This window comes from Spodoptera frugiperda, chromosome 14 (genome assembly GCF_023101765.2).
Source record: "Spodoptera frugiperda isolate SF20-4 chromosome 14, AGI-APGP_CSIRO_Sfru_2.0, whole genome shotgun sequence".
Classification (NCBI taxonomy): domain Eukaryota; kingdom Metazoa; phylum Arthropoda; class Insecta; order Lepidoptera; family Noctuidae; genus Spodoptera; species Spodoptera frugiperda.
The window spans coordinates 4,724,004-4,740,597 of NC_064225.1; the positions used below are offsets into that span (position 1 = coordinate 4,724,004).

General features: G+C 36.6%; 1 protein-coding gene and 1 pseudogene across 2 annotated transcripts in view; both read right to left on the bottom strand.

Moving 5' to 3' along the window:
- Positions 1-3,065: 3,065 nt before the first annotated feature.
- On the bottom strand, positions 3,066-8,287 carry LOC118279196 (chitin deacetylase 8-like; annotated as a pseudogene).
- A 2,596-nt stretch (positions 8,288-10,883) lies between these two features.
- The window catches only part of LOC118279247 (protein Wnt-1), an 88,301-nt gene continuing 82,590 nt past the window's right edge, over positions 10,884-16,594 (bottom strand). Inside the window, exons 4-8 of one of the 2 annotated variants that reach the window (XM_050698254.1) lie at positions 15,798-15,955; positions 15,187-15,294; positions 14,514-14,669; positions 14,066-14,193; positions 10,884-13,798 (exon numbers count right to left, since the gene is read on the bottom strand). In XM_050698254.1, the coding sequence (XP_050554211.1) occupies positions 13,597-13,798; positions 14,066-14,193; positions 14,514-14,669; positions 15,187-15,294; positions 15,798-15,955 (752 nt within the window). In that variant the 3' untranslated portion in view covers positions 10,884-13,596. The remainder of the gene's footprint in view (positions 13,799-14,065; positions 14,194-14,513; positions 14,670-15,186; positions 15,295-15,797; positions 15,956-16,594) is intronic. The other variant, XM_050698255.1, reaches the window with a different exon arrangement.

Below are 16,594 nucleotides of genomic sequence, written 5' to 3' on the forward strand. Positions count from 1 at the left end.
TTGAGTTTTTTTTTTTCAATGTACACCTTTTTTATTTACATTTTGACTGCAACGTTAGTTAAAACTTTGACTGCCAAAAAATATATAATCTGTTGAAGGCAAATCCTCCGTTAGCGCCGACCACTTTTGTCGCCCATGACGTTTAAGCAGTAGGCAAACCGCCCCCTTGCCCGTGTTCACCACCTAATGAGCGGCTAACTAGTTCCGCACTTACTATAGTTCCTACAACTGAACGATGGACTTGTAGAATCAATAAATTTTGTTAATACTAGAAGAAAATATAAGATGCCACAATTTTATTATAACTTTCGTAAGACATACTAAATTAATTATTATATTTATGAGCCTCTAGGATGGCTTGAAACTAGTCGAGTTCCTCGTCAAACAGTTACGTGAGTAAGCCGATAACATAATAATTAATTAAGAGGCCACAAGTTTACGATACGAAAAGTTCAACTTCTTCACTAGGTAGAGACGAGTCGTAAACTTGGGCTACCGTTTATTAGCCACCAGATAGCGCAAATGTAGCTTAAGGTTTGTTTGGTGAACAAAAAATATGGTACGGTAACCGCATTCTGAACACAATTTCCAAATACTATACTATGGAGTATCTTATCAAACATAATTATTTACAATACAATAAATCAGGAAAAAATAAAGAAAGTTATCAGTAAATAGATAAACTTTTTTCTATATAAATATTTTATCTGTTGAGTTCCGATTATAAGTTTTGATTTGCATCAATCTACTGTTTGTGGATTAAGGCGCCAATTACTGATTCACGTAGATAAAAAATGTACTTTACCGGCGGGAGAGCTGTGCTTCGGCACGAATGGGCCGGCTCGACCGGAGTGATACCACGGCCTCACAGAAAACCGACGTGAAACAACGCTTGCGTTGTGTTTCATTGTGTGTGTGAGGTTACCGGAGGCCCAATTCTCCCCTTCCCAATCTTCCCCATCCCCGATTCCCGAACAACAACCCTTAAATTCCTGACTCCCAAAAAGCCGGCAACGCACTTGTAACGCCTCTGGTGTTTCAAGTGTCCATGGGCGGCGGCGATTGCTTACCATCAGGTAATACGTCTGCTCGATTACCGGCTTAAATCATAAAAAAAAATAATAATAAAACGTTCGGGGCGCTTACTCTTGAAACCAATCTCAATGTCAATGCGATTTCAATTCAATAAAATCTCAAGAATTATTTAATGTCAAAACAACTCCAATCGTAGCTGTTAAAATGGCATTCTGAGTACGAAATATAAAACCAAACTCAATACCGTTATTACATATGTTTCGTTTGCTGTATTTACCTATAAGTATTTAAAATTAAAAATAAATGTAAATCTTATATAAAGCGTGAACTATGTAAACAGGTATAATATTATAAACTGTCAGATTATATCTATACAATGTGATAGGCGTGGGACTTCTAACCCGTTAAGGCTGAGTACTACATCTAATTTTATCGACAAAAATAATAATATGGGGGTTGAACCCCTAATTGAAAATATTGAAAAATAGTGATGTTTTCGGTAAAAATAATTCACAAATGATTTTTTTTCTCACCAAAACATTATCAAACATATGAAAAAAGTAATGAATTAGTTAGCCAAGGTTATTAGCTACCGTTTGTCGTTTTTTTTTGTTCCTACGACGCATACAACCTTTGATATCAAAAAAAGTAAAAAAAATATTAAAATAGCCATAACTTTTAGGGGAGGGGATTCGACCACTTCGACCCCCGACTTTTGTCGATAAAATTAGGTGTAGAACTCAGCCTTAACGGGTTAGAAGTCTCGCCCCTATCACATTGTATATTATTAATACGCGATGCAAAAACTTTATATCCCTTTTTACGAAAATTCCGCGGACGTAGGAGCATAAAATTTGGTACACTTATAGTTTATGTGTAGGAGAAGTTGAGAACGCTAATATTTTTCAATAATAATGCTTATAAAGTACATTAAATCAATAAATAAAACATTACACACACATGCATAGTATCTGATCGTATTTGACAAAACGTCAAAATTGACAGACATTGCGATTATATTCTCACGTCTTATATGAATAGAGTTTAATAAAAGAGTTTGTTTGAGTTTGAGTTAAATAAAAATTATCCTTGAACGTATGTTAAGTGGTATTGTAAATTAAATCGTATATGGTCGAATTTCGGCCTCTAGGCGACCACTAGTCTATATATTAATACGTGATGCAAAAACTTTGGACCGCTTTTTACGAAAATTGCTTATAAAGTACATTAAATCAATAAATAAAACATTACACACACATGCATAGTATCTGATCGTATTTGACAAAACGTCAAAATCGATAGACATTGCGATGATATTCTCACGTCTCATATGAAAAGAGGTTTCTAATTGAAGGAGGTTTGGTTATTCATGATGTGCCGGAATATATTAATTTGAATTTTACAAAACTAATAGCAATTCGTTAAATACAAATTATCCTTGAACGTATGTTAAGTGGTATTGTAAATTAAATCGTATAATATGGTCGAATATCGACCACTAGGCGACCACTAGTAGAAGATAAAAATGCTTGGCAGCATATTGGTCCGGCTCCACTGGACAATCGCTCACACTAGACAATGCTTAAATACGATCAGAAGTCACGTAAACTTCAAATATTAATTTATTTCCTAATCCCAATTTAGTCTAGTTATCCTGAGTCATCAAGTAATTCTTTTACGATTTGAAAGATTAAGTTAAACAAAGATTTTTTATTTGTATAGGAATATATTATACATATATCTTGCTTGTTCTTCTCCATTCGAAGCTACGCTTTGGAACGAACACCTAGCTTCACTGATAGACAAACTGACGGATAATTCTATTTGAGGTTTCAAAAATGCCTAATTTAGGAATAATTGAAAAGGCGTAAATTCCCATTTACCGGAGACGCGCCGGACTTAAGTGTTCCGGTGTTTTCATGGTTGTATCTACTGTAGATCCTGGCTTACAGGAGTTGCAGCGGTATGGGAGGTTGTGGCGGGCTTGTCCCAAAAAAAAGCGTAAATTGAAAATAAAAAAAAAACTCATACAATTTTAGATATTGTTTATTTTTAAATAGTCTTAAAGTAAATGTGTTTACTCTCCCAAAGGATTGTCCAGCCATGGGTATACTCGTGGGCACACGTTGACACAGGATTGCATCCAGTGTGTAATCTGAAGAGAAAAGAAAACAGTGAATTTTATTGTAAGTACGGTAGTAGTAATTATATTCAAGACATTTTGGTCTTTCTGAACATTAAAAATTAAACTATTGTCGTCCAAATACGTGTTTCTAAAACTTTCACCACCATTTCGTATTAAATACCACTTCTGACATACAAAAGGCTGGAGCTTCCTCAAAGTGGGTTGACGATTTCAAACATGTAATTAGAAATTACAAGTCTAGGTTTCCTCAACTTGTTTCCTAACTGCATTTTTTTTATGGAACACGCCGGCAAACTACCAGACATATCATCTGATGGTAAGCAATCGCCGCCGCCCATGGACACTTGAAACACCAGAGGCGTTAGGAATTTAAAGGTTGTTGGGTAATCGGGGATTGAGAAGATTGGGAAGGGGGAATTAAAAACGAAACACAACGCAAGCGTTGTTTCACGTCGGTTTTCTGTGAGGCCGTGGTATCAATCCGGTCGAGCCGGCCCATTCGTGCCGAAGTGTATGAAAGTGCATGTCCGTAGTGTGTGAATAATCTCCGTAAGTACATAGAAATCAGAAAAATCCCATTAGCATTTGCCAGCTTGAGGACTCGCGCCTTCATGCGCGACTAGTGAATGTTTTAATCTAGGACCCTAATGATATTGGCCACCACGACCAGCAGACTGTCTAAAACGTTTCATTCATACTGCTACTGTCAGCGGCTTCGCCCGCGATTCCGTGTGGTAAAAACTGGCCTATGTTCTGATCCCTTCAGCCGTTTTGTCGTGATTGACAACAAACATATGTACACAGACTCTCTGGCGAACTTTCGCATCACTACATATTATAAAACAAAGTCGCCTTTTCTGTCCCTATGTCCCTTTGTATGCTTAAATCTGTAAAACTACGCTACGGATTTTGATCCGTTTTTTTTTTAATAGATAGAGTGATTTTTTTTATGTTAAATGCCTGATGGTAAGTGATGATGCGGTCTACGATGGAGTACGTCTGCCCATAAGCAACCTATTCACTCGGAGTTTGAAGACACCCAGGTGGAAACACAGACTCCGGCAAGGAGTTCTACTCCCTAGCAGTTCGTACAAGGAAGCTTGAAGCGAAGTGTGAGTGGGTGGGATATCCACCATGAAACGGTGACACCTCGCCAATTGTCTTGTGGTTCGATGATGGAAAGGAGATGATTCAAGAGGAAGGTTTATATTATGTATAATACATGCATAGTATATCACTATTGCACCCATGCGAAGCTGGGACAGGTCACTAGTTTATGATATTAGTAAAATTGAGAGAGATACTTACGAGATTGTGGACAGATAGAAGAGCGCAGGTTCTAGCCGCACAGTCGGTTTTGACGAAGCTGCGACAGCTTTGTCTCTTGTACTCATCAACTGGAACAGGGTTCTTTACCCAGTCAATGACCTCGTGAGCGTTAACCTGTAGATGTAAAAAGAATTTATTGCAAATAGCTGCCGAATCCTTCAGCCGTTTTGAAGTTATTGAGTAACAAACATACACACAAATACACAAACTTTGCCACAAACTTTCGCATTTTTAATATTAGTATTTTCTTGGCTTTTGTTAGGTTTTGATTAAAATCTTGAGACTGACTATTTCATACATGAGTATATTCATAATTATTGTATGTCATTCGTACTTTTGAATTCTGAATGAAAACCTGGTCGAGCGTACTAATAGGGTAGATGACCAATTTTTATTTTAATGTCCGTCTTTTAGTAGACTACTTTAAAATATTAGACACTGCATTATACCAGTATAATTTCATTCTAACTAATTACAGGGCTCTCACGTTTGCAATAAGTATTTTTACAATATACATTAAAGCAACATTGTTATATCTATACTTAATATTATAAAGCTGAAGAGTTTGTTTGTTTGATTGTTTGTTTGTTTGAACGCGCTAATCTCCGGAACTACTGGTCCGATTTAAATAATTCTTTTTGTGTTGGATAGCGCATTTATCGAGAAAGGTTATAGGCTATAAAACATCACGTTATAACCAATAGGAGCTAAGCAGAGCGGGTGAAACCGCGCGGAAGTAGCTATTATTCATAATTTTGTAAGAATCCATAGATACATCAATATATTTTATGGTATTATCCTGTGAAGCTGGACCAGCTTACCTCTAAGCATTTCTATCCTCTATATAATTATTCAATTTATAATATGCTAGTCCACACTTCGTTTTTTATTTAGTACGGAATTAAAATTTTCTTTCATTTAGGTGTTTTATTTCCTCTGGAATTTTGTTACAACTATATTTTATCAATCTAAAAAATGGCTGGTTCAATCTACCCTTATGTCTAGTTTGATAATTGTGTCTGTCAGACACATCCTAACATACATAATCTATTATATAAAAATAAGTCGGGTTTTCCTTCCTGACGCTATAACTCCAGAACGCACGAACCGATTTCCATGGTTTTGCATTTGTTGGAAAGGTATCGGGTTCGGTGAGGTTTATAGCAAAAAAAAAAAAAAAAAAATTGAAAAAAAGACATGGTGGCGAAACGGAGTTCGCCAGGTTAGCTAGTATAGATAAATTGACATGGAACGGTCATAATATTGTTGATCTCCTTAAATTTTTCCCTGAGAGATTTGCGACAACCTAGATTGTAGATAGCTCTAAAATGCGCTTTTGTAACATAAAATTGGACTTAATGTCAGCAGCCTGTCCTTACAGTAAAATTGCTTGCCTCTTCATTCAAGATTGAAGTCTATTAATATAACTAAGCTTCAAGCTTCCTAGAAACCAAACAGAGCAAGAAGTTAATGTAAATATTACCGTGAAGACGTCTTCCATGGTGTTGATGATATCCATGAATCTGACAAAAGCACGGCGAACAGCGGGGAATGTAGTGAGGAAGGATTCATTGACGAAAAAGCTGAAGGGAGCGCGGTTACCGAAGTAATGCGTCTGGAAGTTGTTTAGTATGAACAGGAACCATTTTTCCTCGTTTTCATAGTCGGGGCTGTAATAGAACGGGCGAATAATGAAAATGTTTATTGAACATTCCAAGTTAAAGCAGGCTAGCCAGTTGACACATGTATAAACAAGTCAGGAACTCCTCATGCTTATTTCCACTAAGAAGTTTAAATTGAGTTTTTTGGCTGATAAGCTCGATCCAATCATTAAACTCAAGAACTCCTTATCAGCACTTACAACATTAAATCAAATAAATTCAACCAAAAAATAAAATAATGTTATGCTTATAGATTCTATAGATGGAAAAATACTTACACGAAGTAACAAGCATCTAACGTGGAACAAGGGGTACCTCGTTGGTCAAACTATGAAATCAAAGGCTTGACCCAGACTCCAGGAATGGATGCGGTTGGGCAGGGTGGTATATCACAAAACTGGGTACTCCGGTAGTCCAGAGTGTGGGGCCAGGGTGCTGGGTTGGCTCGGAGGGTATGGACCCAGGTATAATCGTACTCCAAACCATAATCAGCCATAACTTGGAAACTGTTATTTCCAGCCAATTGGAGGAAGGGTAGACGCACGCCTAGAAAGTTATTAAGTGGACATATAAAAATGTTGTTTATTTTTTAATTATCTTTTACTATTATCGTGAGAACCGGTAATTAGGGTTTTGCCACTCATCGCAATTTTGTTAGTCGAAGTGAATAGTTAATTATTGTTAGTTTATTATTAAAATAAAGAAAAAGAAACATACCTTTGATGGAATCAATGGAAATATTGGCGAAATGAGCCATTTGGAGTCTCTGGTCAACTATTTCCTTCTTTATGACATCATAAGTGGCTTCTTGCCAGTAGGTTTTAGGAGTCTGATGGGTGATGGAGCTGAGACCGATTTCAAAGCCGCGGTTGTAGAGCTCATTGACGAGGACGTAGTTGTTATACTCATGGTTGACGAAGAAAGTAGCTCCAACGGGGCAGCCGTTGCTGTTCACTCGGTTGTACAGGATGTCGCGGTAGGTCACGATGTTGTTCACATTTACACTGCCTGGGAAGCTGACAGTGACGAACTACTTTTGACTGCACGGTTGGTGCGGTGGCTGGGCAACTGGCTGCCGCGCAACGGGTAGCGGGTTCGATTCCCGCACGGAGCAACTCTTTGTGTGATCCACAAATTGTTGTTTCGGGTCTGGGTGTCATGTGTATGTGAACTTGTATGTTTGTAAACGCACCCACGACACAGGAGAAAATCCTAATGTGGGGCAACGTTTTTTTTTTAAAAAGAAAGAAAGAAAGAAAGAACTAGAAAAGTAAGTTTCAGATATAATTTGAGGAAAGAAAGATAATATACAGAGAGAGATAGAAGGGAACAATTTACTTTGGGCCAAGTATCACTAGAATTCCACTTAGAATCCTACGCAAGTAAAATTTATGGCTAAAGATTATACAACCATTCGCCAAAGGAGATGCTTTTTTCTCCGACCAGATCCAGACCCTCAAAGAGCCATCAGACCACCAGAGATGGGGCGCAGTAGGGCAGAGGGCTCTTCCATAACTTATTAATAATAGAACTAGTAAATATAAAGTAATTAATAGAAATAGTTTGCTTAGTTTAAACTTCAAAATGTGTGCAAAAGTTAACAAAGTGTAGACAGACGTGCATAGCACATAATATAAGGTGGCAACTACTTTTTATTGTACAGATGGTTTAATAGGGTAGATAAGTCATCGACAACGCCCATTAACACTCGAAGCACCAGATGAGAAGCAAGAGTTGCCACGGCCTCTTGAAAATTTAGGGATTTGGTATCTGTTATCTTTGTATCCCAAAAATCTATAAATTGTGAAGGTATTTGAACTCTGTATCAAAGTAAAGTTCCTCAGCGGACGTAGACTGATTATGATGCTGATGATGGTGACGTGACAAAACGTATTCTTTCAAACTCACCTGTGGAGTGTCTTTGAGGGCCAAATCTCCAGGAATGGAATAGCTGGAACATCTACAGTTTGGAAGCTTGCAATCATCGAATCTACACGCATTAGGCGCGTTAGGATCACCGTTTGCAAGTGCCACAGCGGACACAAGCAACAATGCGAGTAGACTAATGAACTTCATCGTGCCAGCTCCACCAGAAATGTATGCAACAATCCTGGTTACTTCATTATATAAACAAAAGTGTTATCGTCTTTCTACATCAATCACTTTTCATGTATCTTATCTATATACAACGGTATTTTCATTAGGTCACGTTCCGTTTAGGGAAAATATTTTTGGATTATTTTTATGGTATAAGCCGGTCAAAGACCAGGCTGATCTTCTGATGGTAAGCAATCGCAGCCCATGGACATCCGAAACACCAGAGGCGTTACAAGTGCGGTGCCGGTTAGGAATTTAAGGGTTATTGGGGAATTGGGGATTGAAAATATTGGGAAAGGGGGGTAAAATGGCCTCCTTTTGATTTTACTTTTGGTTATGTAATCCCAAACAATATATTTTGCTATTTATTAGTAACCCATATTCACTTCTTTCATTCATCTGTATCAGTATTCTTATTTTGTTAACTCTTGATCTTATACAATTTAAAATGCTTGTTTTGTGATACTATATCTGCACTATAGAACCATATGGGATAAATAGCATATAAAAATGTTGCAAGTTTAACCTCTCGTATGACATATACAGCGTGTAACAAAATACCCATACACATCAAGAAGCACTGAAGAATACTGGTTGAATAGAATCTCTACACAGCTTCAGCTTAAAATACGTTTAAAAAAATTGGCACCAAATACATAGTGTCGCATGGTTCATGATTTTAAATCATCATACAAACGTGTCACAACACTACAGGGGTCACTCGCTAATTACGAAACATTATTTTCTTCTGTAAATCTGGTCGCCTAGTACCTGTCTACCTAATTTTGTTTCGCGTACCTACGCACTAAAAAATCATAACTTGGTACCATGAAAACATAAGTTTAAATAACCCTCCGTCTGGCACAGTCGGGTAAAAACCATTCCCGTATCGTTTGTTAGAAACCATGCAATTGATATGTATACCCTTTTTGTTACAGGTTGTATAAAACAACAATAGAAAATAAATTGTGTCTCACGTGACTCCGCGTTCCAATCATACGAAGGGTTAAGGTCCAAAAACGTCGGTAAAGTACATTTTTTATCTACGTGACTCAGTAATTGGCGCCATTATCTACAAACAGTAGGTAGGGCGATGCAAATCAAAACATAATAATACCGAAAAATAATCGGAACTCAACCGATAAAATATTTATTCGGAAAAAAAGTTAATCTATTTAATGATAACTTTCTTTATTTGATCCTGATTGATTGAAATCTTGATATTTGATAAGATACTCCATAGTAGTATTTGGAGAAAGTGTTTAAGAATGCGGTTACCATGTTTTTTGTTCACCAAATAAACCTTAAGCTACATTTGCGCTATCTGGTGGCTAATAAACGGTAACCCAACTTTACGACTCGTCTCTACCTAATGAAGAAGTTGAACTTTTCGTATCGTAAACTTGTGGCCTCTTATATTTTCTTCTAGTATTAACATGATTTATTGATTCTGCCAGTCCATTGTCTAGTTGTAGGAACTATAGCGCTCGTACAACTAGTTGCCGCTCCTTAGGTGGCGAACAAGAATGACTTTAATGAATTTACGTAGGTAAACCCCCGCACTCTAATCTCATATACGTTGCAAGCACTACTGCTTGTAACGTGAATGAGATTGACAATAATTATTTTTGATTGATAATAATTATTGATAACCAATCTCGAGATATCGTTTGTTCTATTATTAAAACAAAAGAAACTTGAATGTTTAACGCACGCAGCCAATAACTTAACTATAACTTTTTTTTACATTTGATGGGTCGACGTTTGGCCGCTATCTCACCTGATGGTAAGTGATGATGCGGCCTACGATGGCGCGTCTGCCCATAAGCAACCTAGTCACTCGGGCTTTGAAGACACCCAGGTTATACCCATCAGGAAACACAGACTCCGGCAAGGAGTTCCACTCCCTAGCAGTTCGCACAACTTATAACTTAGTCTTGGTGGCCTGGAGGTTTAAGACACCTGCTTCTTATGCATAAGAGTGTGGAATCGAAACAAACCAACAGCAAGTACCAATGTGACTTTTTCCGAGTTATAATATGTACTTTCTAAGATTATTTAGACACCACTGACAAACAGTGAAGAAAAACATCGTGAAGAAACCTGGGCTTATAATTTCTAATTATAAGTTTGAAATCGCCAACCCAAATTGAGCAAGCGTGGTGATTAATGTTCAAATCTCCGTGTGAGAAGAGGCCTTAGGTCAGCAGTGGCCACTTATAGACTGGTGATGATGTGTGTAATGTGAACCAACTACTTTAGACACGAAGCTGATGATTATAAAGAATCACCTGTCATAAGGACGACAAACTAAATACTAAATTAAATATTATGTTATCGGCTTACTCACGTAATTGTTTGACGAGGAACTTGACTACTTTCTCAAGGTACGCGACACGTGGCGATTGTCGCGCTCCTACTCTTACGTCGTGTGTCGCGAATTGCTGTTCATGAATATGAGCCTCTGGCATGGCTTCAAACTAGTCGAGTTCCTCGTTAGACAGTTGCGTAAGTAAGCCGATAACATAATAATTAATTTAGTATGTCTCACGAAAGTTAGAATAAACTAAATATGTACTAGTAATTCAAAGAAATCGAAATAAAGAACACAACAATCTAATACATTTACTTTATTCCATTTACATCAAATAGTAACTATTCCATATCCAAAATGGTAAATACTAAAACTTACCTCAAAACTGTTTCAAGTTAAATTATGTTTTAGATTAAAATACAGTCAGAAATTGTAACCTTAAATACAGATATAGGCTATGATAATGCTAGCGCCAGACATGTGCGAATATTCTGTGGCACGGATAAAATAGTATCAAATGTCCGTATTACACAATGTGAAAGCGTATGTGAACAAAAAACTGCGCACATGTCTGGCCCCAACATAAAACATTGTAGAAAAAGGTTGAATAACCCTTTTGCATAGAAGAACATTGATTACGTTTGTTCGGAGAAGCATCGCTTTTTAAATCTTCAATGGACGCGAAATTCTACAAAGTATCGTTAACTAATACTGTGTTATCATAATTTTCGATTTCTACATAAATATTAAGTACTTAATAATCATTGGTGATACGTTTGAGTCAATGAGTAAAATCACTTAACACTAAGTTACAGACAATTTAGATTTTCTTACATTTGACGTTACATAGGTAGTATTATAGTTGGCAAGTGTAAAATTTTCTTTGATTACTACTTTCTCGGGGTTCTATGAAAACAAACATGTAGAAACAATCTAGAGATTTCAAGAGACGAAGATAAATAAGTCAATGAAAATCATACAGATGATGCAAAAGAAAATATACCTTAAGACGAGGAAATAAAGACAGTAGTTGATAAAGACGATAAATATCCAGTTACAGAAATAGAACATCGAGAAAAGTAGAATCCTTAAGCTAAACACATGATACAACTATATATTTTACATAATATCACTATGGAGTATTTACAAATAACATTGACGGTTACATTATCAAAGATTCTGTAGAAGAAATTATCACTAAAATGAATAAAGCTATCACATTCCTAACACAATAAGTTACTAATACTAGCTTACTAGGTATAATATTTACAACTGACGATTTTGGAAGCAGTCCTATGAAAACTAGCCAAAGAAAATAAATCCCAAAAATCATTAGTAATATGGTTCAGTTTGCCAAAACTGTACTCGATGATCTTTTAGGTGATAATGGCATACAGATGCTATTATGTCAAAATTCTTTAGCAGATATTAAATCTTATTATTTAGCAATAAAGTTCATAATGGAGTTTTGTGTGTATATCAAAAAACTGCTTACTGTACTTAAATTAATCCATAATAATTATAATATCATGGCTTGAACGAAATCATCTTCCTCATGAGGTAGAAAATCAATGTGTTTAAGATACACAATTAAAATATTATTAATATTTACACTCGGCACATAAATAAGAAGAAAATGCCTCGATCTCTAACCTATAGTTATTAGAATATTCAACAAAAGCGCTATATACAACTTTGTACATTTAAAAAATAAAATAAGTTAGTAATACTGTAAATAATTTTAAAGCTTAATCTTCAGAAAATTAAATGTTATCTAAAAACTAAATTAAAATTAATAATCAGTCAGCGATTTATAATAATTAAGGTTCTGTTAATTTATTAATTAATAATTAATGAAAATAAATTTACATCCAGGAGAATGATTTTAAAACGTTGAAAGTAGTGGTGACGTCAAAATTTTAGAAGTAGCTGCACTTAAAATACGTCTTGTGTATCATCGGTCGTACTTACGTATCATCGGTTGAGTGTGAACGGTCAACTGTTTTTCTATACACTTGTCTCTTCTGGCGTTACGCGACCGATGATACGCGACGTATGTTTCGTCAGATATGAACCGACTAAAAAACAATTAAATTTTTTGAAATTATGAAGAAACAACAGAAATCATGATCCATGAGGCTGTAAAGCCACTGATTTTTACTATGCAGTTCAAATTAAAACAAATTGTAACGAAGTACATAACAAAGATGTTTAAATGGATAGCAATTTTGAAGAGAGTAGTACACACATCTATAATACAAAATGTGGTGGTCTCCTCAAATGGTATCTTATAAATATCAGTAGCTTCATTTAGCTTTATAAAATCAATTAAATTATGTTTAAATTACTTTTTTTAGTTGGTGTTATCAATATATTTCATACATACCAATGTTACTTTTTCAGCATTATTCAAAAATCTTTAGATTACTTGTGAAATTAAATGTAATATGTAATATTGCTTCTTCCTTCCCTAAAGCTTACTGCATTATTTAACATTACAACAGTATCAAAATCAAATCCGACTCCTTTAAAATAAACCATTTCTTTGCCATCAACTTAAATTAACTGAACTAAATCCAAAAGCCTCTTTCAATTCGCATTAGTCTCCTCAACTATATCTTAATTAACATTGGCATCATTGCATCTACTAACACCTAGGGCCAGTTTTACAGGTCTCTGATAATTTTATTTTGTTATGGAATAAGGTGTAAATTTATTCAGGTGATCGTGAATGGTGGATCGTGGTGTAAATTTATCATGATAAGCAATCGCCGCCGCTCGGACACTTGAAACACTAGAGGCGTTACAAGTACGTTGCGGGCCTCCTGAGGGTTAGGAATTTAAGGGTTGTCCCTCCGGTAACCTCACTCATATATCGCAAACGTGTCAAAACATGGCTTTCCCACACTTGATTTTGTCTGATGAGTAGTAATGACTTATTGTTTCCCTTTTAACCTGGTAGAAAGTAACTGCAAAACCGGCCCTTATACAGACATTTTGCCAATTAAAACGCTTTAATTACACACGTGATGGTCTCGTTTAAACCGACAGATTTCGCAGTGGACTTTGCAACACCAGACGAAACGGCATCTACATTTTTCTTCGTGATCTCTCACTCTGGTTTGGTATCCTCGTCCACAGCATAGTAGGCGACAGCCATCCAGACCAGCTGATGTTCTGTTGCAAGTACGGCCACGAGTTCCTAAAATGCCTAGCCTGAAAACATCAATCATTGTTTTTTTATTTTTTAAGGGAGAAAAATCGTCCAATAGCTTATCTCGCTTTGGGTGAGGCGACAGAGAATGTTAGACTCTTACTGACTAAAAACGTCTGTTCCTTCTCCTGCTTTGAGCCGGAACCCCGGTAACCTGTTACGTTGTCCGCAGCTCCGGATATGAACATAATATAGCCAAGACTATTTCCTTGCGTTTCAATTGAACTTTATCTTGCATAGGAAATTGATCCTTAAAATCAAGTACTTACTCGTCATTAGGTTCACAATAGTCTGGCGAGTCCTCCAAGTACACAAGATCAGTCTTGTTAGGTTTCTTCATGTCCATGTGTAACGGCCTCAGCTTTCTTATGTTCTTGCCTCTCTTGCGTTCTACCACCTGAAAGTTTTTATTTAAAATACATATTTAATAGCTGATTTATAAACAGCTAAAATCGATCAAGAAATTAGCTTTCGTATGCAAACAGAAATCTAAGAACATTGTTGAATTTAAAACTAATATAATAACCTGTCGTCTCACACAGTTTAGGTTTAATCTTGATAGTGCATATGTTGTTACTAATTATAATAAGCTTTAATTTCTATAGACAAATAACTAGACTTAACAATCATTCAATTAAGTAAGTAGTAGTAGGGAAGTAATAAGTAGAGAAAATCATTGAACCACTACAAAAAAGAATAAAGAAAATGTCAACTAACTTGACCAACCTTTACATGGGATGCCCCTTCATATCTAGTAGACAGTGCATCACCAACCATGCGCAGTTGTGGCAGACGACGCCAGCAGACACGGACTGAGCAGGACCCAGACATTCCATGGCATTTACAGACACGCTGCATACGACCGCGAACCGCCTGTAAAACGATAAAATCATCATCAGTTATGATAATGACTACGGAAGATTTTATAAAACCAGTTCATTTATGTGAGACTGCCTCGTTGGTCGAGTGGTCACAAATGCGACTGCTAGACAAGGTGTCTCGGGTTCGATTCCCAGGTCGAGCAAACTATAACCGGGGTTTTTCCGTTTTTTGAAATTTCTCAGTGGTAACACGGAGTCTGGAATTGTATCCAGTATATGGTAATAGGCTCACCCCCTATTACATGGGGCTTAAAACACAAATGGTGAAAAGTGGGTGTACATTGTATACTGGTATTACGTGCCCTAATGTGCACCTCTGCCTACCCCTTTGAATTTATATTTTCTTTCCATTTTATAATTTTTTTTTATTTTTTTTTCTCCTCATGAAATATCTGCAGAGAAACCAATACTATCTATTAACACAACAATGTATCTTGCCGTTGTTGCAAAATAAAATAACTTTTATCAACATAAAGATACAGTCTATTTTCAAATGATACAAAACCCACCCGTCGTCCAGCCTCGTTGTTGTGTAGGTTCACCAGTCCTTCGTCAGTGTTCTTGTCTTCTTTGGAATCAGAGAAATCTTTGCTGAACATCTCTCCATATCGGATGTCCTGGAAAATGTGAGAATTTCATAACAATCTTGTACTTAACACAGTAGGTACAAAAGTTTCCCCTAGGATTAGCGCATGTAGATGTTTATTTGGTAGTTAAACCTATAACAATATTACCAACTATGTACTTGAAAACGAAGCAATTGCCTCGTTGGTCGTGTGGTCGCAAGTGCGACTGCCGGATAAGTAATGCTGGGTTTTTTTTCGGATTTTCCAAAATTTCTCAGTAGTAGCACGGAGTCCGAAACTATGCCTAGTATATATGGCAATAAGCTCACTACCTATTACATGGAACTTACAACACAAATGGTGAAAGATGAGTGTATATTTTATAGCGGCATTACGTGCACTTCTGCCTACCCCTTCGGGGATAAAAGGCGTGACGTTGCGACGTTGAAAACGAAGTAACAAAATGTCCTTAGCAACTTAGTTTACAACTGCATACATCATGTCAACTATCAATCAACAGTCTACCATAATTTGTTCAAAATAACCAATCTTACTTCAGAACACCCTCCCCACTGCCAGTGCCTAGGCGTACGCTTTCTGACGCGCGAGTCGCAGGAACACTCGTTGAGTTCACCACGAGAGCAGGCGCGGGCCACCGCATGCGCCAACGCCGCAGCCGACAGGGCATGCACGAAGGCTGATTCACGAGATTCTGAAAGCATTAGGACAAATATAAGGAAATGTGATCTTACTAACTTGGGAAATGTGAAAGTGTGTATGTTTATGAGTTTGTGTGTTTGCCGGTTACTCAATCACGTCAACACGGCTGAAGCGATCCCTTCAGCCGTGTTGACGTGATTGAGTCAAAGGAATAAAGATGGATAATGGATAAGCCGAACAAGAAATAATTTAACACTATGAAAGGAAACGGACAGGAGATTTGAAAGATTTAAGAAGTAATAAAACGGTTGAGTATTTGACAACGATAAAAACGGTTGAAATCATTCGCTAACCTACAGTTACCAATGCAGTAACTAACGTATTACTAAAATCTCGTTGCCACAACAATGTATACGGAAAAGAACTATACTAAATAGGTAATACGGGTGAAACCAGCTTACAAGATAGATACAGATATATTTAAACCAACACTGTCTATTGTAACACCTACTGCTAATAAGAGAATAACTCAAAAGAATGTATTTGTTAAATGTTTTACACTTCTTTGTCTACACTCACCAGATGTCTATTGGATTCTCAAGATAATTCCATTGTTATTTCTTCTCACGTTGCAAAATCCAAAACGTTGACTCAACATTTTCAAAACAATACCCAAGACAGATGTACATAG